Here is a 26,581-nt window from a genome sequence, read left to right on the forward strand (position 1 = left end):
TGAAAATCCGTCGCCTCTGTCGAAAGTGTTGGGCAGATATGCAAACATACATACATACATACATACATACATTTATATATTGGTAACTACAGATTTTTGACCCAAACCGATGAAAAAGCTTGCCCTATCTCTGAATACCCTTTATGTAAAATTTCAACTGTTTAGACCATAAATTGTCTGAGTAATTTGGTAGAGACCGCAGAGGTCAATTTATTTTCTAACTTTGACCCCTATTATGTCCCCTTAACATTTATTGTTTTGGGCTCAAATCAAGTTATTAAGTTAGATCCATGTCCAAGGAATCTATATCTAAAATTTCAAGTGTTTAGACCCAAAATTGTCGGAGGACTTTGGTAGAGTTCTCAAAGATCAAATCGTTGAACTTTGACCCCTTACCAGCCAAATTTCTGTCCGAAAACCGATCACATAGATTTTCCCAAATCTCAGTACCCTGTATATCAAATATCGAGTCTGTAGACTAAACATTGACAATTATTGCATAGGGAAATGTACACAGACAGACACACACAGACACGTTCACTTTTATAGATATATAGACTAGCATGGGTGCCCGGAGCTGTATACTGAGCCCCCCCCCCCCAAAAAAAAAGGTCAATGTTTTTTAACTTTGACCCCTATTATGGCCCCTTAACATTTACTGTTTTGTGCTTAAATCAAGTTATTAAGTTAGATCCATGTCCAAGGAACCTATATCTAAAATGGTTTGGTTAAATGCATTTATAAGCTACAATCAACATCTAAATGAATTCTTTGACGATAATCACGGTTTTCAAAAGGCGAACAATTAAAAGATACATCTACCTTACTTAAAAAATGCTAGGTTTATTTATGGTGTCTTTTACAAATAAAAAAACCCACCCAATATTTTTGCTGATGAGAAGAGTTTTTAGAAGAGTATTCACAATAAAAACATCTTTTCCGAAACGATCGTACAAATTATTGACTTTGTTGTGTTCCTTCTTATGAAACAGATTTTTAATTTCAATTTGAATTTTAAATTATCAATCACATTACTAAAAATTCAAGTAGCTCTTGGATATTTGCCTATCGAGCTTATATATCTGCATTACAACGAGCACTGTTCTTTTCTTGTATTTTAATAAATTAGTAATTTTACTATCACATTAAAATAAACTCTGCTCTTTAGACTACTGTTCTAACCCCCTTTAAATTTATTTATATATATTCCTATTCCTGTCTCTTGTCTCAATTTAAGAAGATTTAAAGAAACCAATAATGAATGAAAACTTGAAATATTGGAAGTATTACTAATAAAAACTAACAAAAAAAATCTGCTCTCAATAAAATAAACGTTACCAATAAATGTAGCATCCTGAAATATTGGTAAAGTTATTGAAATAATTAACAAATGAAATAAATTAAAAAAAAATATATATATGATTGTTAAAAAAAAAAAGTTTGGTTTATAAGCGTATTTCATACGTATTTTATTTTAAAATTCAAACAACGCTTACATCACGGAAAACACAACTCTAACTTATAGCTATATAGTTAAATTGACGAATGACAAAGATGAATAAAATCATGAATCTTACGAACTAGCAGGGAGACCCGCCGTTGCTTCGGGTTCAATGTTAATCAAGAAATGTTCACTTCCAAATAATTTTATTGTCATCGAAATCGGTGAAATCGTCCATTTGTAAATCAAATCGATTGATTGTCTACTTTAGTCAGAAACCCACCACAGTACACCGGGAGAAAGCTCACATACCTCCTTGCATTGACTTAGTCTACAATACATTGCAGTCTGCATTACACTGTACAGAATCTACTGTTGATTTGATGAAATTATTTTTATATAATGAATTGAATTAAAGTTTAAAATGCAAAAGGCAGAGCTCCAGTGTCTCATCAGCATGGCTAGACCAAGTGAGGTGGAACTGGAGCCTGTCAACTAATTGCTATAATTAATGGAAATTTTGCAATATTTTTAATACGGGCCCTGATTGCGATAGCTATACATCCACTAGTATATATCAGGATGAAATATATATATATATATATATATATATATATATATATATATATATATATATATATATATATATATATTCGCAAATGGACTCGAGTAAGTGAAAGGAAAAGCAACTCAAGAAAACAATGGTTGTTTTGTCTAAGATTGATCCCCAAATTCCAATTTTGCTGTGTTCTCGGGTTGATGAAAAATGTCATTTCGGTTAAGTCAAGATGGATAACCAGAGTAACCCTCGGGCCATCACTGGGTTGGTAGAATCACAAGTGTCCTTGAAGCTTAGACACTTGTAGTGGAGGATTGCATGGAAAGCTTTAATTGGTTGTGACAAGGAGGATCGCGTCTCACTAACTCGACTCTCTCCTGAATATAAACAAAGCTATGTGCCTGTTTTGGTCAGTTGTGCAGTTGTGGAGTCTCTCACTGAATTGCAGAGCTCGCCAAGAGTGGCACAAGTTTATCTGGCATAAGCAGACCAGTTCTAAGGATGGACTGTTGAAAAACTCTTCAAGAATTTTGAAGATTCACAAACTATCTTGGAAATTGAAGACTCAGATGGCCAAGAAGCAAATGAAAGGGGCAAATATCAGCCTTTACTTAAAAAAAAAAACAAAACAAAAAAAAATTCGTAATTCGAACGGATATTAGCAGATAAATCAGGAAACTTTTAATTTGACTCGATCACGGTACGACAGAAAAGGAAATGACCAGTTAAAATAAAGCCCAATCCCCACGTTAATACAAACAAGAAATAAAAACTCCTCATCCTTCCATACAAAAGAAAAATGAATAACGACTGCTGTACTTTGCATCGTTATGCTTACAAAAGTGAGCACACGCGACCAAACTCATTGATTACACTACCCCCCCCCCAAATAAAAAAAAAATATATTCATGGAGCTTTAGATGTTTCCACTGTTTTTATCTAATTTGAGGGCGCTGTTTCCAGAAATGCTGTCACTTTTTTTTTTTTTTTTTATCAGGTATAGTTTTTCTACTATGGTATGCTCCCCCTCTGTAGAAAACCAATAGCTGCAATAAAAACAGGAAAATTGAAGAAACAATATTTTTATGTAACTTTAAGTGTGTGTGTGTGTGTGTGTGTGTGTGTGTGTGTGTGTATATATATATATATGTATATGTATATATCTATCTATCTATCTATCTATCTATATATATATATATATATATATATATATATATATATACAGGGTGACCCCCCCCAAAAAAAAAACAAAAACAAAACAAAAGCTAAATGGAGGCCATCTAGAACATATGCAGTAGAACGAAGAAAAAAAGGCCCAAACCCCTAGTGTTTTGATGTGATGTTTTGAATATAATAAACTAGTTATGACCAAAGTTTTATTTCATTCGGACAAAACACTAAGAATCGGGACCTACTTAGAGTTGGAACCCGTTTTTTTTTTTTTTTTTGTGGTCACCCTGTATTCATGAAATCACACCAAAATATTCACAAACTTGAAGTTGTAAAAAAATGTTAAGCATAAACATCATCATCCATAAATTGATGTTTTACTGATTTTTTTAGAATGGGGGGGGGTGATAAACTAACAGTAGTCTGCAAGCATGGTGGCATTTCAACGACCTTGATAGTGAACTTCTATATCGCTGATGTCTTCATGGAAGCGCTCCCCTTGCTTGTCGCTCATATCACCTAGATTTTCTAGAAAACAGGCAAGATGGCTGTGCAAAAAATATAACTTGCTGCTCATATTGCCACCCAGTTGACGGAGACCTATGAGTACTATTTCAAGAAGCTCTTTGTAGTTGGGCGCCATTATTATTATTATTATAATTATTATAATTATTATTATTATAATTATTATTATTATTATTATTATTATTATTATTAATAATAATTATAATAATAATCAAAGACAGATTTATATGTGCGCAACATCTTCTCCCTGTGACAGACACTAGGGTATGGTATGTTTTCTGTGGGAGCTGGACATTATATTGCATTATCCATCAAACAGGTTCCCTCATAGAAAACATACCAAACCCTAGTGTCCGTCACAGGGAGAAGATGTTGCGCATTTTTAAAACCTGCCTTTGATTGATATAATAATTTCACTGCTGACCTACTTGTCTCGCCGACTTACAACATTCCAGACATCACGTGATACAGCGTGTAACCTGAAACTGAAACCATTATGCCAACGATCATCGAAAGACGCGGACATAAGCGAAAGGCTCCGACAGATGAGTGGTGTAGGTGGGAATTTACAGTACCAGGATACACATTCCTTGGTCCCGGAACAAACTTAGACAAAGTACGATACCATACGGCGGTAAACAAACTAGACTAGGCGGCTAAAGATCACGACCTAAATTACGAAAATCCTCGTAAAGGAACGCGACGAGCCAATGCCCAATTCTTTCGAGACACTAAGTGAACCAGAGCACTCAGCGCAATCAGCAGATCTGTTATCAGAGCTAAAAACTACCTTGAACTCTATTCAGCTTTCCGAAACAGTAACCCCACCAAATGTGTCAGATGGCGGAGAGAGTAACAGGTGGCAGGGAACGTCCATCGGCAGAAGCCTCTCGCCAGAGACGGGAAATGGAATCGGAGAAGTCATAATTAAAAGGCGATTTAAAAACATGGTCAAGACCACGGACATGAACAGCACGCAAGGTACGTTCACGAAATACTACTCGGAAATGGATACAATGCACAACGTAGGGTATTTTTGTTGGCCTCAGCCTGAATCATGCCGTACTTTCTTTTGACATAGGTAACGCAGATAAAATGGGAAGCGGCGATAGCAGGTGGAACGTCGTATAAGATAAATAGTGTGGAATGCACGATAGACAACATCATATGCGGAGAATGGCTAATGAAAAACAACGAGGAGGTATTCGTACTAAACCCTGAACCTTACTTCGACATATACATCGACAACGGGCACTAGGTAGGATATTGAAACCTTGTCGGCATAACAAAAATACCAAAAAACAACTTCACAGGAATACAAACCATAACAGGAAACGGCGTGGAATTATCGAAATACAGTTACGGGGTGCCCATTCACCTGATAAACGAGCTACCAAACACGGGAGAGATAGCAGCAGACAACTTAAGCAAGAATGTGCAAATGATAAAACTACATGACTGGAGAGAGGGTTGCCCAATGACAGTTACGTCAGTGAGATAGCTTCAGCTCTTTGTAGCTGGGCTCCTTTATTTTTTTCCCAAGAAGAATTTTACTATATTCGTAAATGCCGTCCACTCAATTGCTGCAGGATTTATAAAATTACAGAAATTTACGACATTCATTAAATTTTGAATCTGGGGTCCATCAAAAATTTCAGCTTTTAATTTCTCTGTGGTTATGCCTGTTTCATGATGCCAAGCTGTAAGTAAAGAGGAGGAAACACAATTTGGGAACGCTTCACCAAAATAGAAGCCAGAACATTGAGAGAGCCAGGAATCAGTTCACTGTGCACAGGCTAATCTTTTTTTTTTATCCAAGTGCTCTGTTCTTGCCCTGCTTTCTCACAGACATAAGAAGCAAGGAAATTTTTGTAGTCTGAGGAGAGACCCAACAATTTTCAAATCGACACATATGATCCATTGGTGCCGTCTTTATGAAATATTTTCCAAAACAAATTTGATTCCATATTTTTCTTTGAGGGTTGTTGAATGGCCTAGAGGAACTGATCCATATAAGTTACCATTATGAAGAACACATTTTAAACTTCTTTTGGAATTATCTATTAAAAGGTACTAATCTTGAGAATAATACTGTTTGACACTAAACTGCTGCAGCAGCTTGGCAACATCATTGCAATATACTATGTTGTTTTTCTGAGTGAAATATAGCAAGAATTCAATATGGCGTTTTCTATAGAAGGTTATGAGAGTTCCAGGCTGAAGTAAATCTTTTTCTTTGAGTCTTGAAGCTAAAACTTCAGAAGATTCTTTGGAAAGGTTAAGATCTCTAGTCAAATCATTAAGTCTTTGAGAAAAAAGCTGTGGTAGTGAAGAAGGAGAAAAACCGGCATCTGGAACAATGGCTTCATTACTGTCAGTGGATAAAACAGAGGCTTGATTTTCTTCAGAACCAGGCAATTTCAATTTAGGCAAGCCTTTAAACACTGGAATAAGAATTTCATTGCAGTGTGGAATTATCCTAATTTCAGACTTGAGGTTTGGATAAACCAACAAATTCCAGTTCTTCCTGTTGATTCCTTTCGTTTTGACTGCACAGAAATAGCGATCATCAAAATGTTTTTTTTTTTTTGGTTCACGCCAGACCATTGGAATACCAAGGTGGAGTGACTTTCGATCCTTTTTTTTCCACTGTCGAAGATGTCCAACACATTTCTTTCATAAAAAATGGGGCGTCCATGTCTTATCTTGATCACCCAGCATTACTTTGAAGTAAGCAAGATAAGCACACTTCGCAAATTCGCTGATCCATTTCCTGTTTGATTGCAACGTACATTTCCAGCAAATATAGCAAAACACATTGGATTGTTTAAACAACGTTGCTTAGGGGATGATGAAGTCATGCTTGATTTTTGCTCCAAAAATCTGCAACAAAAGTAAAATAATGCAGCTTAATTACTTCCTGTCTGACTTATAATGAATTCCTAACATTAAGATAATAAACCTGACTTTGACTCAAAAATCAACAAAAACCTGCCACGATCGGTTGGCCTATTTACTACTCAGTGTCCACTTCTTACCAACTACATGCCTCATTGTACAGCAAATTTGACTTTAACTTTAAAGCTTGTGCTATCGTTATCAATTAACATGCATCACAATAACAACCTACAATTGTAATTATGAAGCTAGAATGTATATAGAAACACACTTAATGTACTGTTATTGTACACACCTACGCTTCAGTCGGATAAACTATTCTAAAAATATAACTACTCTGAAGACTAGTACATAATCCACAGGAATATTTATTTAAAGAGAAAAAGTATGGGTAAGAGAAAGTAAAACAATAACAACAAACGAGGGTAGGAAAATGAAGAAGTTAAAGAAATCGAAAGACTAAAAAAGTTCATAAAGAAATGGAACATGAAATGCCACGTTGCATAACAAATTAAACAAACACATTGTCCAGTAGAAGAAATAAGTAAAACATACCGTTGATACTGGGAATGGGAGTGGATAAAGAGGAAAGTGTTGTTGCCATTGGTTGCAAAAAGGAAGTAAAAACGAAATGGAAGAAGAAATTTGTAAGAAAGTAATTTTTTTTATAAGATTAACAAAGGGAGATAATGAGTTAAAATCAGGGCGGCAGGCCACCTAATTTTAAGGTAAAAACGGTATAAAATAGCAAATATCTCAGCAACTTGACCTGAAGGGGGGAAAAAATCAATGATTTTTCAGAATCAGCACCCCCAAATTAGTCTATATCAGCTTAGAAACCTCGGGCATCAAAAATGTGTTGGGCAGTATTATTTTTTCTTTGTTAATTTCGTTTAATTTTCTTTCTTTGTTTTTTGTTTTTTTTCCTTTCATTATTCATTCAACAAACAGAAACGCTTATATTGTTTTTACTTGTTGTGAATATATAACCGGGGGAAGAAAGACTTATATCAATTTATTTTGTTACTAACTTTTTTTTACATACACTCCCGTTTGGGAACGATTGCCGACAATACTCTTTTCACTTGACAGCGGACATCGCATCAACTGATTGAATGAACTCCTTTTGTTAATCGTAATCACTTGATGCGCTTCTATTGTGGAATACCGACGGAACAGCACAGATATTTTTTGCAGGTTAGACTGCTCTTTCTCTAGGGCGCTGGCTCTTCAAATCCCATATGTTCCTGCCATAAGAAAGAGATAAATATCGCGGACGTCACATCAACCGATTGAATGAAGAACTCCTTTTGTTAATCGTAATCACTTGATGCGAAGGAGATAAATATTGCTATATATCTCTTATGTTTGCAAAATGTCCTTCAGACACGTGTGTTGTCGCTGTGACCTCAGCTTGGTAAACATGTATGCATTGATCCTCTCGTTATCGCTATAATTATTCGATGTCGCTGCTATTATCATCAAACTTGTTAACCAGGCCACGCTACTCTGGTGATACAAACAAAGCTGACACTTGTTTGGTTTATAAAGCCTTATTAAAAAAAAATAGGAACAGAAAAGTATATATTCGTGTGAAAGAGAGACAGATAGATCGTTTATTTTGTTACACTTAGCTACATTGTCCCCATTCTTACTGGAGTAGGTGAAGGGCGACGTTTTACTTCCGCTAACTTCAATTGTCAGCCAAAAGAAACTGAGTACTCCCTTTCCCTCTGTCGGAATCCACGTGGTTTCATTGAATACTCCTTTCCACTTTTAGGTTACCTCTGACCTTTAGGATGTCACTTCCATCCAAACACTTCTTTCACTATCTGACATTTGAAGAGTGACTTATTTATTTTCAAATAATTTCGGTATATTTTTTTTTATTTGGTTTTCCGGGAACAGAATTCTCAGAATTATTTCCAGGTGATATCAAAGTAAGTCGTATATAATTTTAAAATAAAATACGTATAGAATACATTTGAAGCCAAATTACAACGCAAAATTATGAAAATAAACAAATGTTTATTTTTAATATTTTTTATTTTCATAATTTTGCATTGTAATTTGGATTCAAACGTATTCTATACATATTTTATTTTGAAATTCAAAGTTCAGTCAACGCTTCTAACACGGATAAAAATTTTTTTCCCTGATTTTAAGTCGTATATTTTACATCACTTATGCAGAACTGTTTCAATATAAGATAATATCAAAGAAAGTTGTATTTACTTTACATCGCCTAATGCATTCTTAGTAACTCGTTTTCCCTGGCAACTCATGTTTATTTCAATTGTGTTAAGGAAATTTTTTAACATGAACTCATTCATTGATAATGTAGAAAGAATTTCAGTTTCTAAGTGCAAATAAACATGGATAAAATGTATTACTATGCTACCAGGTTGACAAGAAAGTTCTTGCAGTTTTTAACTTTTAAATTCAGATGAACATATCTCGGCTCAAACAAAAATTTTATTGATCAAAATAAGCACCATCAGAATAAACACATTTTGCCAACGCAAAACAAGTGTATTTATGTCAGTAACGTAAAAATCTTGCATTCTGGCAGCGATGAAGTGACTGAGAGCGTTTTTGATATCACTTCGGTTTTTGAAGTATTTCTCATGCAGAAAGTTGTCGAGATGCTTGAAAAAGTGGGAGTCAGTAGGCGAGAGGGTTAGAGAGTATGCGAAACAAGTGTATTTATGCCAGTAACGTAAAAATCTTGCATGATGGCAATGAAGTTGCTGAAAGCGTTTTTTATATCGCTTAGGTTTTTGAAACATTTCTCATACAGAAAGTTGTCAAGGTGCTTTAAAAATGATAGTCGATAGGGGAGAGGTCTGAAGTGTATAGCAGATGAAGCAGTTACGTAGCCCAATTCGTTCAACTTCTGCAGGGTCATTTTAGCAATGAGAATCGGGTCTTTTCTGTTGACTAATGTTAGGTGTTGTTATCGAAGTTTCTGATGCATTTCATCCATTTGTTCTGCAAGAGCCTTCTTGTCAACCTAATATATTTTAAATTTATTATTCTTATTCCAGGGAGTTACAGAAGGATATAATGGTACCATTTTTGCCTACGGTCAAACAGGCTGTGGAAAGTCTTTTACAATGCAAGGTGTCGTTGAACCAACTTCCCAAAGAGGAATCATACCAAGGTAAGAGAAACTGTTAATTACTGTCATTTGTTTTGTTCGCCGAACTTGGAAAGATGCTGCAAGTATACAGAAGATACACACGACTGAAATTAAAATAATTTAAGTTTTTTATTTATTTTTTTTTTTTTTAAACGAATTGTATTTTGTGACTTGAGAAATCCTTCTAATGTCAGAAACGGACAGCTCTCCTGAATTGCCCTGATTCAAGTCGCATTCAAAATAAGAAGTAGGTTGACTGGAATGCAATCAGATTCAGAAAGAGGAAGAGTAAGGGCTTTTTTGCATTCACCAAAACGAAGTGTGTGTTCATTGGTCCAGACAATTTTCCTTAACCAATCAGATATGCAGAATCAAAGGGGAATAATTTCTTATGATATACAAGGAGAGATAATTAATTTAGGGGAAAAGGAATATAAATTTGAACCATATGGAAAATTAATATCTATCTGTCGATCTATCTTCCTCATATATTAATGATGATAATAATAATAATGAGAATAATAATATTTCTCCTAATAGCCATCCTAACACTAACAACACTCATTATCCCCTCCAAAATAGTCCTCATACAGACATTGTCCCACCATTTGTTGAACACTATGAACAAAATTCAAACCATTTAACTACTACAAATCAGCAGATTAATATTAATACCAGACCTCGAGCTTTTAATAAAGTACATACATATATCGGTGCTACTTCAACATTAATTAAGAAAAGAATATCAAACCACATTTCTTCTTTTAACAACCATAATTCTAATAATAACCAAGGAACTTCTCTAACCACTTTAATTAAAAAACTTAACTCTAACAATACCCCCTTCTCAATCAACTGGACTATCATAAAAAAGTTAAGTCTTATACTCGAGGCTCTAAGTCATGTCACCTCTGCACAACCGAAGCTATAACTATAATTACTTCCCCTCAAAGTAACAATATAATAAATTCTAAAAATGAACTGATCTCTTTCTGTAAACATAAGTCCAAATTTAATCATGGCAATTTTGAAATTACATAGTTATTACTGTTACCTTTTATAGAGATATATAACATTTTTTCTTTAACTTTATCGTTTTTTCTACATACTTCTTAATACTTTATAATTTAATAATCCTTTATTTTAATTCTTTATGTCTTCTTTGCATGGCTGTTTTTTTATCTGCATTTTCTGCTTTATTCTTTAAACTTTCCTATCTATCTAATATATCAATCTACCCACACTTTCATATCTTGTATGTATATTTACTTATATTTTACTATATGCATTTGCATACTTTTTTCTTACTTTTTCCTGAATTTGCAGATACCGGCCATCCTCTCCCCTTAAATAATTTTTATTTTTTATTTTCTATTTTCTATTTTATTTTTTATTTATTTATTTATTGTTTATTTATTATTTATGTTCTATTTATTTATTAATTTATCTATTTATTTATTTTCCATTTAGTGTCTTCTAACAACTCTTGCTGACATTTTTTTAAGTGATGACCTGTACATTTAAGTTGACCTATATTATTTTGCCCTATATATTTTTTCGCGCCTTTAACATTTCCTGTCTGGGTCATTTTGACATTTGTTTCTATCACGATTTAATTTTTTTTCTCCTCTTTTTCTTCCCTGATCTTTCTTATTTATATTTATGTCTCGGCAATAGAGTGAAAAGCATATCTTATTTTTCTTTTATTAATATTATTGGAATTTTTTCCCTTTTTTCCCTTGTACACATTTTTGTGAATTATTCCATGGATTTCTGCCTTTGGATTATTTTGGACCATCTTCCAATTACGGGATTTCCTTGGATTTTACTTGTGTAAATGGAAATTCAATTAACTTTCTTGAAGTTATATATTTGGATTTTACCGTCACTGGATTATTTATCTTCCACCAGACTATCCATTCACATGTAATCACATTTTTCTTCACCATATTCCCTCTGCTTCACTTTTCTGTTATCAAGTAAGATCTTTGACTTGTTGTTTCATCAAATACTTTTGCATGCAAAATCCGATCCCGCATTTTGCTAATTCCTACCCTCTGATGAGAAGGAAAGTATTTCTTCGAAACTCCGCAGATTATGGACTATCCACTTATCTAGTGTTTCCTTTTCAGATTAAATATGTTTTTAACTCATTTCAAAGTGTTTTTTAACATGTTTTATTAACTGTTTGCTCGTATATATTTATATATATATATATATATATAAACTTCGTCAATCGCTTTATTGCAGATTAGTAAAATATCAATATTTCACGTAATATATGCCACAAAAAAATAAAAATTGTTTAACCAAATGACTGCTTTAAGGTTAGTTATTTCCCAAAATTTTATTCAAATTCATGCGATATTCACAAAGTTATGACATTTTAGTCTTTATCAAGGTATTTCCACATCGCTTTACTGCAGGTCTCTTAAAATGTTGTATTAGGGCAAAAATACAATGTCTTATCTTGCGAATTTTACTTTTTATTATATTTTCCTGTTAAAGAATAATCAATAAAAGCATATCCTAGGTGCTAAGCCTCAAATAAATGAATTATTTATCGCCATATCCACCATTTTTTAAAATAACTTTAAACAACCTTTTGTCCATGGAAGAAGTCAATTATTTGACCTGAAAAGGACTTAAGGTTCTGGCAACATCAACTACTTTCCTCCACAGAGCATCCTTTGAAGTAAATTACTCCTCCCTCATAAACACCTCTTTTCAATATTGACCAGAGATGTTCAATGGAGTAAAGATCTGGAGAACAAAGAAGCCCATAGATTTAAGGAAGGCTGCAGTTGCCCTAGCAGAATGGGATGGTGCATTGTCATGCATAAAAATCATTCGAAAGCGACGTGACAATATGTGGTATATAATTTTACTATATATATATATATATATATATATATATATATCATTACATATAATTTTACTATATATATATATATATATATATATATATCATTACATATAATTTTACTATATATATATATATATATATCATTACATATAATTTTACTATATATATATATATATATATATATATCATTACATATAATTTTACTATATATATATATATATATATATATCATTACATATAATTTTACTATATATATATATATATATATATATATCATTACATATAATTTTACTATATATATATATATATATATATCATTACATATAATTTTACTATATATATATATATATCATTACATATAATTTTACTATATATATATATATCATTGCATATAATTTTACTATATATATATATATATATATATATATCATTACATATAATTTTACTATATATATATATATATATCATTACATATAATTTTACTATATATATATATATATCATTACATATAATTTTACTATATATATATATATATATATCATTACATATAATTTTACTATATATATATATATATATATATATATATATATATTGTTACGGGTGCGGTGGCTAATCACAACGCCGTAACACAGTATTTGCTATCGTAAGCAAGAGTAGGGAAAAAGGTTTTAAGGGAGAGTTATAAAAATACAAGAAGCAGATATTTTATATAAAAATAGGGAATTTATTAAGGACACAAAACATACCAAAACAAGATAGGCTGACAGAAATATTTATGAAATGTTTAAATACAGGACAAAAGGGGATGAACACAATATTAAAATATGAGGGAAAAAAGGGTAACAAGAGGAAGGTAATTATAGTGGGGAAAACTAGGCAAAGCAATAATCTATTCTCGGAACTTAATATATAATATGATATTCAATACGTTTGGTCAAATGATAAACAAAAATACTTTGACCAAGTTGGGTAGTAGGTGGGTTCTGGTGATAGTGGGTTGAGGTTAAAGTTCTTACGACGCCTTTGAACAAATCCGCCGGGGAGAAAGGCTGCCTGTGGAAGCTACTAGCTCACTCTTTTTCACTCCCGTTAGGCTGTTACTCCCAGCCTTTTATATTCATAAGGGAGTGTATATCTCTTAGACCTCTTTTTCTTTCCTTTCTTTTCTTCTTCTTCCTAACCTTTCCTAATTCTATTTTTAGGGATGGGGACAACCTGAATGACCCTAGGTTCTGTACCCAGTCCATTCAAGGTCAAAATTAATACTACGTCTCTTGTTACACTTCCCCCCCCCTCAGAGTAAAAGTTTTGAGTTACAAATGAAAAACTTTTACAACAACAATAAAGGCAAAAATATATCAGTAGTTACATAGTTTTGAGTTACAAATGAAAAACTTTTACAACAACAATAAAAAGCAAAAAATATATTAGTAGTTACGTACACATGATTTTAAGGCAATCAGTTCCAACAATATTCTGTAAAATAATAAGTCGGCAAAGGAGAACGCATTTGTCATTATACTCTAGATAGTGCGTCTGCAATAATATTGTTTTTTCCTTTAATGTGCTTGATGGTAATGTTGTATTCTTGTAGGAGAAGGCTCCATCTTGTCAGTCTCTGATTTTTGTTTTGCATCTTTGCAAGGAAAGTTAATGGATTATGGTCGGTAAAGACCAGAACAGGGTACATGGTGACGCTGAGATAGAAGTCGAAGTGTTGTAGTGTCGTCAATAATGATAAACATTCCTTTTCAATGGTTGAATAGTTCTTTTGGTGAGTGTTCAACTTTTTGGAGAAGTACCCAATTGCTCGGTCGATACCTTCATCATCCTCTTGGGTTAAGATACCACCCATTCCGACATCACTGGCATCAATTTCTAGTTTGAATTGTTTTGTAAAAACTGGTGTTGCGAGAGCTGGGCCCTCCATGAGTGTCGATTTTATTTTGTTGAAAGCCGCATCACAGGTCTCACTCCATTTGTATTTTACATCCTTTTTAAGGAGGTCCGTGAGAGGACCTGCTATAGATGAGAAATTTTTACAAAATTTCCGGTAGAATCCTGCCATACCGAGAAATCTCATTAATTGTTTCTTGTTGGTTGGGATAGGATACTCGAGAATGGCATCCACATTTGCGGTGATGGGTTTAACTTGTCCTTGGCCCACAGTATGGCCTAAATAATTTAATTTTGCATGACAAAATTCACTTTTGTTTAAGTTCACAGACAGGTTTGCCTCTTCTAGCTTACGGAAGAGTTGCCTTATGATGTGTAAATGTTCGTTCCAAGTCATACTGTACACGATTACATCATCAATGTATACATCACATCCTTGAATATCTTGTAGAAGTGAATGCATCATCCTTTGAAATGTTGCTGGTGCGTTTTTCATTCCGAATGCCATAACCTTGTATTGGTATAGTCCATCGGGAGTCACGAATGTTGAAATTTCCTTAGCGTTATCGGTTAAAGGTACTTGCCAATAACCTTTCATCAAGTCGAATTTACTGACATATTTTGATTTGCCAACTTTGTCGATACAATCATCAATTCTGGGAATCGGGTATGAATCACTTTTGGTTACTGCATTCACTTTCCGAAAGTCGGTAACAAATCTGTAGGTGCCATCGCCTTTTGGTACAAGTATACAGGGAGAACTCCACTGACTGTTGCTTGGTTCAATAATATCATTTTCCAGCATATACTTGATCTCTACCCTCAACTGTTGAAGCTTGATGGGGTTGACTCTGTAAAAGTGTTGTTTGATGGGGTTTTCGTCTCCCACTATGACGTCGTGTACTGCAAAGGTAGTTTTACTAGGGACATCAGGAAAAAGATCTTTGAAATCACTGACCAAACCACACATTTCCTTTTTATTCTCATTTGGCAAATGTTCAAATTTTTTATTTAAATTAGCTAGTATTTCCGAGTTTTTTAGATGACTACTCTGTCCCATTTCCTCCCCTCTGACAATTGTATTTTCATCGTTATTTAAAACATTTTCAGATGAGGTTATTTTTGTAATATTAGTTACTGTTGTAACTGGTTTACCCATATCTAATACATTTCTGTCAACGTATCCTTTTAGCATATTAATGTGACAAACTCTTCTCTTTTTTCTTCGATCTGGGGTGTGGATGATATAATTTACATCATTTATTTTTTTCTCTATTTCATATGGGCCAAAATATCTTGCTTGTAGGGGATTATGTGGGATGGGTAAAAATATTAAAACTTTGTCCCCACTTTCGAAGGTACGATTTTTACTATTTTTATCAAATATAGCCTTCATTCGTTTTTGGGAGTTTTTCAAATTTTCTTGCGCTATTTTCACGGCCCCGTGTAATTTCTCTTTAAAATTTGATACATAATCTAAGAGATGTAATTCATTTTTTTCCGTTAGCCATTTCTCTTTTAATAGCTTTAAAGGTCCCCTCACGGTATGTTCGAACACAAGTTCGAAGGGGCTAAATCCTAAAGAGTCTTGTACAGCTTCTCTAGCAGCAAATAAAACAAAATGGACGCTTTCGTCCCAATCTCTATTATATTGATAACAAAATTTTTTCATCATGGACTTCAGGGTTTGATGAAAACGTTGCGAGAGGTCCCGGGTTCATTTCCCGGACGAGCCCCCAACTGTTACGGGTGCGGTGGCTAATCACAACGCCGTAACACAGTATTTGCTATCGTAAGCAAGAGTAGGGAAAAAGGTTTTAAGGGAGAGTTATAAAAATACAAGAAGCAGATATTTTATATAAAAATAGGGAATTTATTAAGGACACAAAACATACCAAAACAAGATAGGCTGACAGAAATATTTATGAAATGTTTAAATACAGGACAAAAGGGGATGAACACAATATTAAAATATGAGGGAAAAAAGGGTAACAAGAGGAAGGTAATTATAGTGGGGAAAACTAGGCAAAGCAATAATCTATTCTCGGAACTTAATATATAATATGATATTCAATACGTTTGGTCAAATGATAAACAAAAATACTTTGACCAAGTTGGGTAGTAGGTGGGTTCTGGTGATAGTGGGTTGAGGTTAAAGTTCTTACGACGCCTTTGAACAAATCCGCCGGGGAGAAAGGCTGCCTGTGGAAGCTACTAGCTCACTCTTTTTCACTCCCGTTAGGCTGTTACTCCCAGCCTTTTATATTCATAAGGGAGTGTATATCTCTTAGACCTCTTTTTCTTTCCTTTCTTTTCTTCTTCTTCCTAACCTTTCCTAATTCTATTTTTAGGGATGGGGACAACCTGAATGACCCTAGGTTCTGTACCCAGTCCATTCAAGGTCAAAATTAATACTACGTCTCTTGTTACAATATCATTACATATAATTTTACTATGTATATATAATTATATATCATTACGTATAATTTTACTATATATATATATATATATATATATATATATATATATATATATATATATATATATATATATCATTGCATATAATTTTACTTATAAAACATCTGCATATGTCTTCAGCAGTACTTTTGAAAATATATTTGGATTTCAGGTCAATACATTTGAACTTATTTAATTATAATATATATATATATATATATATATATATATATAGTAATTTATAAAATATATATGGCGATTAAGCTACACTGAATATTCTGCGTTTCATCCACTGTAGGATTCGTCAGGCTTATGCGCGAATTTTGTGGTTGCTTCTTGTTTTTATATATGTTGAGGATTTCTAGTTAGCCAATCAGCTTTCTAGTATCAACCGCGCCCCCTCCTATCAGCCAATGGGCATGCATTTTATCGAACAAAGGATCTGTTTTAGAACTAGGTTAGTGGTTTAAGGTAGATCTTTTCCCTCCTTTTTTTTTTTTTATATATATATGAATATACCTATGTGTACACACATACATGCACACATATATACATATATATATATATATACATATATGTGTGATCGTTTATGTATATTCATGTTTATTTAATTTATTTATTTGTTTGTTTTCTATTGTTATTGTTAGTTTTAAAGTTATTTTGTATCGCTATCCTAGAGTAAGTTTTATTTTGTGAACACAGTTGTTTGCTATTTCTCGTCTACAGTTTAATAGATTTTGAGGTTCTTTAAAGTACAGGATAGCAAATTTTTCATGGAGGCATAATTTACATGGGTCGTCTAAATGTCTGCACGTGGTAGCTTGTCTCATTATTTTCCATTCGACTACCGGCGAATGTCCGCTTTCTTTGAGTTCCCAGTATTTATTCGCTAGTGTTGTTTTTATACGGTGTTTTTTATTTTTGAAGGTACTTTTGTGGTCATAGTATCGGGTTTTAAAATCTAAGGAAGCCATGCCTATGTAATATTTCTTGTTATTCGGGTTTTCTTTCGCAAATATTGTTGCTTGATAAACTACACTTTTTGTTAGACATTTATTTTGGACTGGGCAAATTGTGCGGTGTCTAAAATACGCAGAATATTCAGTGTAGCTTAATTGCCATATATATTTTATAAATTACTAACTAGCTCTACCTACGTATTGAGCACTTTTGAACTAAATACTTAAAGTTTACTCATAAATCTATACTTTCGTATATTAAATTTGTGTGAGTAAATGAAGTAGTTATATATATGTGTGTGTGTGTGTTCATAAAAATTATGTCATTTCTCTCAACTTCATTTTTCTTACTTCCTCGCCTGATAACTGGACTTGCTATTTTAATTATTTTACAATTACAAACACAAGAACTTTCATCTAATGTTTCAACGTGACCATACTATCAAAGTCTCCTGTTCTGTGAACATCTCTCTGTACTATCCAGATTCAATCTTCGTCTGAGGTCATCAGAACTAAGTCTGTTTTTAAGACTTGCATTACACATCTATAATATTTCTCTACATGCAATGCATGTTTTCAACGCTCATTGTGTTTACAAGAAACTTACGAATAAAATTTTTATTTGAAATCTTTATTTCAGACAGTTCAAGTAGAAAACGTTGTGAAGCTATAGTGAGCTGACAAAGCTAGTTTAGTGTATATAATAAACTAGCGGGGTGGGGGAGGGCGCCTGGCTTTGCCCGATCTTAAAATACGCTTAAATATGATATTTTAATGTGTCCAGATTTCGTATATGTTATTATAGAGTCATGATTTCAAAAATAAAAAAAAGTATTTAGGTACCATCAGCTAGAATCGAAACCGACACTGTAGCATTCAAATCTGGTAGCGTTATCATTTTACCAATGTGACACGCACATGAACTGGTTTAGAATTAAAAATAAACTAAGATGAATGTATAAAACATATCACAATGTTTTCAATCTTTACATATTTGTGACCCCTTAAAAACTGTTTTAACCGGCTAAAGACCCATAAAAATCCAATCATTTGAAGCCGCTAGTGACGCTCTGCGACTTTTTAGTTTCAGAGGAGATAGTTTGAAAATATGAAGACAAACAGACAGAAATATAGCGTTTTATATATTAGATTTTTAGAGGCGGCGAACTTTAAATTAACATAATCTACAGAAAAATATTTTTATTATACAAATATGCGAGTTATTCCAAAGATTAATTTTGGCATTTAAAGGTCCAATTTTTAGAAAATCTACAAATTAAATTAGGCTGTATTTCTGCAATAATGCATCAAATGTTGTCTTCCAAGTGGTCTAGTGTGTTTTGTTTATCAGCATAAATATGGGACTTTACATATTCCCAAAGATAATAAATGGTATGGACTAAGTGGCCAATTGAGAGGTTCATTTTGTGAAAACATTTGTTCATCTCTAACTATATTGATTGTCTCGCATACTGTGTGGCATGTGGCTCCGTCCTCCTGAAACCACACAATGAATTGCCAAAACAAGATGAACTTAAAATACCCGATAGTTGCCAAATCTGTAATTAAGGAAAATACTTGTCAATTTAAAGTTCGCCACCTCTAAAACAAATACACCTAATATATGTAGCCAAATATATAAGAAATTCATGGCCTGCGTTAAGTCTTAAGAAACAATAGATACCTCCTGTAAGGGTGGTTACGCATGTAATTGTGAAACAAGTGTTGCACAATCCTCAACAACACCTCTCCTGAATCGGCACTGCTTGAATTCAGTGGCAAGGAGAATGCCAATATAAGCAAAGAGCACGTACAGCTCATGTTATTCCCAAATGGTCACCCATATAGTACTGACCAGGTTTCATGTCGCTCAACTTTTATTACGGCAACTGGTTTGTCAATGTGATTATGCCAGCTGTATAGTAAGGAAATACGTAAAGAATATATCAAAACAAACACACGAAAAAATTATTCAAGTTTTAACATGTATATCTATATCAAATAGAACACGTATATATAAATACGTTTTGAAGCCATCCAACGCAAAGAATAAATAAACAATTTAAAATGGTGGTTATCGATATATTTCGGTGGAGAAACTCGCCCTTATTAAGATTTTTTTTTCTTACGCAGTATTTATGTATACACATGTTCTATTTGGTTTCCTATTTACGAACGCCTTTAAACAGGAAACCAACCAATTTATATATATAATTACTTCATTTAATCACAAGTTAATATACGAATATATAATTTACGTGTACTGTTTCAGTATTTACTTCAACAGTGCTCAATACATAGGTAGAGCTAGGTAGTAAGTCATGAAAATATATATGGCAATTAAGCTACGCAGAATAATATTCCGCATTTCATTCTTGTGAGAATTCGTTAGGCTTTATATATATATATATATATATATATATATATATATACTTGTTTATTGTTATATAAACATGCTCACATCCCGCTGCTACAAATAGCCACTTGTTTCAATCAAACAACAGATATCATCAGGCAGCGACTTGACTATTCAAAAGTTCAATGAATAATCATTCATTTATTCATTGAACTTTTGAATAGTCAAGTCGCTGCCTGATGATATCTGTTGTTTGATTGAAACAAGTGGCTATTTGTAGCAGCGGGATGTGAGCATGTTTATATAACAATAAACAAGTATTATCAGCTCTTTTTATTGAGCACTATCTAACAACCTCGTTGAATTCATTAGTCCATTACTTTTGAATATAAAAAACCCCGAGTATATATATATATATATATATAATCAGATTTACTTTAAAATATTAGTTATAAAGCCCCTTTAAGAAAATCAAAGTTGAGCCCTATCCAAGGAAGTAACTTTCTATTGTTGAATACTCTGTCAACTGTGAAAGCCTGTCAAAAATGGCATCATAGGTACTTAATTTCATTCCAGTTACGTGGTAGTTTCCAGTGGTTTCAGGGATGCTAGTCTGGTAAGCCAATGATGACTTTAACTGGGTTCGGATCTCCCGACCAGCAGTAATTATCACTTCCTACACTGATGATTGCATAAGCATGAAACACTAGTGTATGTAGGCATAGAAATTGTTAATATTTATTTAAAAATAATTTACTTATAATCAGACCAGCTGGACGCCCAGCGTTGCCCGGTCATACAACATGCTTAAACATGATATTTTAATTTATGCAAATTGCATATGTATTATTATAGAATGGATCCTCTATTGAATTATGAGGAATAATTTGCCTAGCGGAATAATTCGCAAAAATAAAAAAAAGTAATAATAATGTCGTTTTTATTTTTGAAGGTACTTTTGTGGTCATAGTATCGGGTTTTGAAATCTAAGGAAGTCATGCCTATGTAATATTTCTTGTTATTCGGGTTTTCTTTCGCAAATATTGTTGCTTGATAAACTACACTTTTTGTTAGACATTTATTTTGGACTGGGCAAATTGTGCGGTGTCTACAATACGCAGAATATTCTAACCCTAACCCTAACCCTAACCCTAATTCTGTCTGTGTTTGTTTACAATATTATGTCAGCTGATATTTGAGCTTGACGAATAATGCCCTGGAAAAGTCACTTCTGATTAATGTTTAGTTTTAAAACATGCAAACGAAGAAATGATTTGCGGCGATTTTAAATGGTACCTCTTCTTTTATGGTACATTGAATTCATTAATAAGAAAACTTAAAATAAAATGATGAGGTACACCCGGGCTTGAAAAGGGGGATCATTCGATCTGTGGTCGAATGCTTTATCACCAAGCTGTATCTACAGATGACAATAAATCTGTTGTTTTTATTTTTAAGAAGAAATGATTTGCTGAGATTTTATTTCCTTTGACTGGTGTGAGGTAAAATATCCCCCCCCCCCGTAACATTTATTTTATTTTTTTTATCTATAAGAGAAAAAAGCTAATTTTAAGATCGTTTTTTTTTTTTTTTACGATTTTCGATATTTATCGGATAAATTTCTGTACAAAACACATCTAAGAACACTGCCAGACATATAAATTAGCTTTGTGTTAAATTTGCAAAAGATAGGCTCAGCCGTTTCGGAACTTATAAGGAAGGAACTCACGCAAAGTGACGTTTATATAGTAAATATAGAGATTTCGATGTGTACTTTAAATAAAGCCAAGAGTTTCTGTTGCATTAATTCAGAACTGTAAGTTTTCTAAGTTTACAGTTCATATATGTACTTTATTGTCTGAATACAATTTTTATCTAAAATAATTTTCTCAATTAAGAGAATCCAATCATTGGAAGATTAATGATTATTGCTAATTAAATCTAAGAAAGTCAAATTAGGAACCAGAATAATTAATCTCAGAGATGAGAAATTAATATAAACAGAAATATTTAATTTTTTTTTGCTCAATTATGAAAAACAACACTAAAAAAATACAGGTGCAAAAAACATTTTTTGAATAAAAAAAATCAACTAAAAAAGTAATTTGATAACGGTAAGTAGATAGGAAAAAATTATTAAATTTTTAATTAGAAAAAAAAAACAATGAACAAAAGAAATAAACTTATTCCTACTTATTTTGGTGACCTCTCAATTATCGAATTGATATTAGACAAAATATAAAAGCAATCTATCTCGAGTTGATTCATAAAGCTGCACTAATGTGACAATTGCTAACGTTGACCTTTATTCAAAAACGAAGACCTAATAATCTCGTGTTCGAGTTTTGGAAACAATGGAGGCTGATCTCATCCCCATTCTCTTTTTTTTCTCTTCCTTTTTCTTTTTTTCTTTTTCTTTTCCTTTTTCTTTTCTTTTTTTCTTTTTCTTTTTTTTCTTTTTCTTTTTCCTTTTTCTTTTTTTTCTTTTTCTTTTTTCCTTTTTCTTTTTTCCTTTTTCTTTTTTTCCTTTGTCTTTTTTCTGTTCTTTTTCCTTTTTCTTTTTCCTTTTTCTTTTTCCTTTTTCTTTTCCTTTTTCTTTTTCCTTTTTCTTTTTTCCTCCATTTTTTACTGTTTTTTCTTCCTTCTTCTTCCTCCTTCTCTTTTTCCCCTTTTCTTCTTTTTTTAAAACTTTTTCTTTTTACTTTTTTTACGACTTTCTTGCTACCTTTTTACTTTTTTTACATTCTCTTTTAACGCTTTCCCCCGTTCATGCCTTCCTCTTTTGCATCTTTCCTCATTTACGCCTTTCGCTTTTTGCGTCCGCCTCATCCTACTTCTCTTCTCTCCTTTTTCTCTCTTTTTCTTTTTTTACTACTTTCTTTTTATCTCTTCCTCTTTTAATCTCATCCTCTTTTTACTTCTTCTTTCTTTTTTGTTTTTCTTTCTTTTTACTTTCTTTTTACTTTTTTCTTTATCTTTTTACGTTTGACGACTCTTCATAACAAATCTGTTAACATTAGATTTAGAGATGACCATGTTGTAATCTACAAGGGCATTTGTGTTCCACAAATGCGAAGCCCTTATGAATGAAAAAAAAAACCCCAAAACTATGACAATTCCCCCTGACCCTAGGCACAGGAAGAAAGAAGGAAAAGTGATTTTTCCGTTGTGGAAGAAAAACTAGTTTTTGCTATGGGTATCTGACAAGTACGAAATGAAGATTGGAGCTCAGTCGAGCATTTCCATGAAAATGATGATAGAATAGAGTGAGACTAGCAACGTTTCTTCTGTGATAAAATGACTAAGGAAAAGAAGAGATCATCTCTTGCTAGATTTTGAAGTTGATTTTCAGGAAACGAAAAGTGCTCTGAACAGAAGATTAAATGTGGGCAGCATGGGAAGATGTGTGCAGAAGACAAGACTTTGTATAGCCAAGCTGAAAGAATGAATGAGAGTTCTTGGGTAGAACAGTTGAGATAACAGGTTCAGTTTACAGGGGAAGGCCAAGGAAAATATGAGTGGAAGTGATAAAAGTGAACCTGAGAAACAGAAGGACAAAGACCTGCCAAAGATAGGTTGCTTTGGAAGTGATTTCCTAGTTATTTTGGAAGTGAATTCCTGGTTACTTTGGAAGTGAATTCCTGGTTGCTTTGGAAGTGAATTCCTGGTTACTTTGAAAGTGAATTCCTGGTTACTTTGGAAATGAATTCCTGGTTGCTTTGGAAGTGAATTCCTGGTTGCTTTGGAAGTGAATTCCTGGTTGCTTTGAAAGTGATAAGAGGAAAACTTAAACTAAGGAACTCGCACGTTCTGCGATGCATGAAATAGTCAAAGTATACCATAGTTTTTGATCTGAAGCCAGATTTACGCCGTCTCTTCAGCTTCTTTCCGCTGTGATCAAATCTCTTTCGATTATCTGCGTTTGATTTTGGATCTTCCTTATTTCCTTTATTCCATCAGGGATCTATTGAAGCAATTAGTTGGTAGTTATTTTTTGGGCCAATCTTAGGGTCTCTCCGAGATGTTGTTTGGATACTATTGGCGATACTACGTGTTGGTTAGTGCGGTCTCTGACTTATTGTTTAGTAGTTTGATCGCTCCGTTTTATCCCTAAAATATTTGTTAGACACTTGAAATCAAACATGTTTATTTATTCTCTTTTCTCTTAATTGAACAGTTTAAGTATGAGAGAAAGAGGGGTAAATAAAAACTTGGCCAGAGATACAGTATTGCTCCAGCTTCTTCCTGTAGAGATTCAACGCCTCTATCCACTTCGGGGCCCGTGGCACAGTGGGTAGAGGTGTTGAGTTACAGTTCCAGGTGAGCATTGTCTGAAGATAGCAGTTTCAGTCCTACCCAAAGCAGGCCAGAGGATGAGTTGGCCGAAACGTGGTTAAACAACAACAACTATAAAGATGAGGAAACAGTTCGCAAACAAATAAATAAATAAATAAATACAAATTACTTATCTCAAAGGATTCCAATAAAAAAAATATATGCCTGCTTCTTGTTCATTATTGGTCTTCCTCTTATTTTTCTATCAGGGGTCTATTCAAGCGCATGCTTAGAAATTTTCTCTGGGGCCAATCTTAAGGTGTGTCCAAGCTAGTGTAGACATAGTTTGCAGATTATTAACGATACCACCTATTGGCTAGTATGATCTCTGATTTCTTGCTTCATAATTTGATCGCTCCATTTGATCCCTAGAATCTTTCTAAAGCACTTGGAATCAAACACGTCTTTATTTATCCCCTTTTCCCACACTTAAACAGTTTAAGTGTTAGAGAAAGAGGGATGCATAAAAACTTGGCCAGAGATAGGTTATTTTGGAAGTCACTTTCTTAAAGCCATCCAACACAAGCCAGAATGTAAAACGGACGTTAAACTGATGATGATGACTTATAATTCTTATGCTCATTGTGAACATCTAAGTTGTTTGATGAAACCAAATAATTAACTTTTAATCAATTCAATGCTGCTGACAAGTAAATTGATGAGGTTTTGCTTAGGTGTCGTAAGACACCTTCAGTTTTCGGCACTGATTTTCTGGAATTGTTTAAGTAGATTCTTCGTTTTAAGAATTAGGTTTAAAATTCCATATCTCCAAGTGCAAATGAAACTTCTTTAAATTTCACTTCATTTTTATTATTTTTTTGTTGTTTTCTTTTGTCAATCTCAGATTCGTTTAGAGTTTGAAACAACTTTTTTGTTAGTTGCGTCCGAGCATTTCTTTAAGAGGCTCTGTCCGTCAGTTTATCACGCTTAAGTATAGAATAGCCTTTTCGTCAGTCTGACATGCTTAAGGTGGAAATAGCCTTTATACATGTAGAGACACATCTCTATTAGATTCATTATACTGTTTATTCACATTATCATTTTTTTTATACTTATGCTTTGTTCTATTTTACTTCAGTCGAAGTTCTCAGAAATCAAGCCCCCCCCCCTACCTGGGGCTAACACTTGAACTCTATATGAGATACATAGATATTCGAATGTTCCATTTAAGTTCTTTATCTCTCAAACACTGAGTAAAGAAATCGAGAACATAGTTTTCCTTTCTCCAATTCATATGTTGTAGTATATCTTTCGTTTTTGTCTATTGGTCTTGCTGGATTCCAGGACAAGAATACATCTAGTCTGGTGGAGTACCTAGCTTCATGCTATTACTTAAGGTAACATCACTTGGAGAAGGTGCACCATTCCTCGTAAAAGCTAATGTAAGTTAACCATAGTGAGGAGATCTTATTTGGGCAGCGAATACTATGTGATTTTGAATATTTGGTCAGGGTTTACTTCTATGGAAAAAGTATCCTCATGCCAGGTTGTTCTGACAAACCCCTGTACAGAGAGACCTTAGGCGCTCGAGGATAGTGTCTAGTAGGCATTCAAGTTCTCTCCAGTTGGCATTCAACGAACTGTGGTGTTTTTTAGATAGGATTTTCAAATTAAATTCAATTTTTACGTTATCGAAAATTTAATAATAAAAAAAAAGAAATACTCGTTTCTATTAGTATTTTGTTTAATTTTCGATCTTTGAGCGATTACCGAGGCTCCTTAGATGACTGTCTCATATGAACCATTTTTTTCTTGTTCTAATGTGAGAATCGGCACTACTTGTGTTTCAAAGTAAATAAACTTTTCGAAATACATTAAAACACAAAAAACTTACACGTGTAGGTAGAAAAGTAACTTATCTTGCCTTTGGTAACATTTATCTGTTATGTACTTGTTTTTTCTTTTTTTGTTTATCACGTTTTCGTTTCGTTATCTATATTGCAAAAATACTCCAAAAATGAAATTCCAAGTCGTGAC

The 26,581-nt window shown here is 33.2% G+C and overlaps 1 protein-coding gene across 1 annotated transcript in view; it reads left to right on the top strand.

Annotated features, from left to right (window-relative positions):
- LOC145252797 (osmotic avoidance abnormal protein 3-like) overlaps positions 1-26,581 on the top strand; it is a 2,582,558-nt gene that overhangs the window by 127,717 nt on the left and 2,428,260 nt on the right. The window contains exon 3 of the mRNA XM_080112744.1: positions 9,641-9,756. Coding sequence (XP_079968870.1) covers positions 9,641-9,756 — 116 coding nt within the window. The remainder of the gene's footprint in view (positions 1-9,640; positions 9,757-26,581) is intronic.

The sequence above is a fragment of the Euprymna scolopes genome, chromosome 29, assembly GCF_053919585.1.
Source record: "Euprymna scolopes isolate OS-2025 chromosome 29, ASM5391958v1, whole genome shotgun sequence".
Lineage (NCBI taxonomy): Eukaryota > Metazoa > Mollusca > Cephalopoda > Sepiida > Sepiolidae > Euprymna > Euprymna scolopes.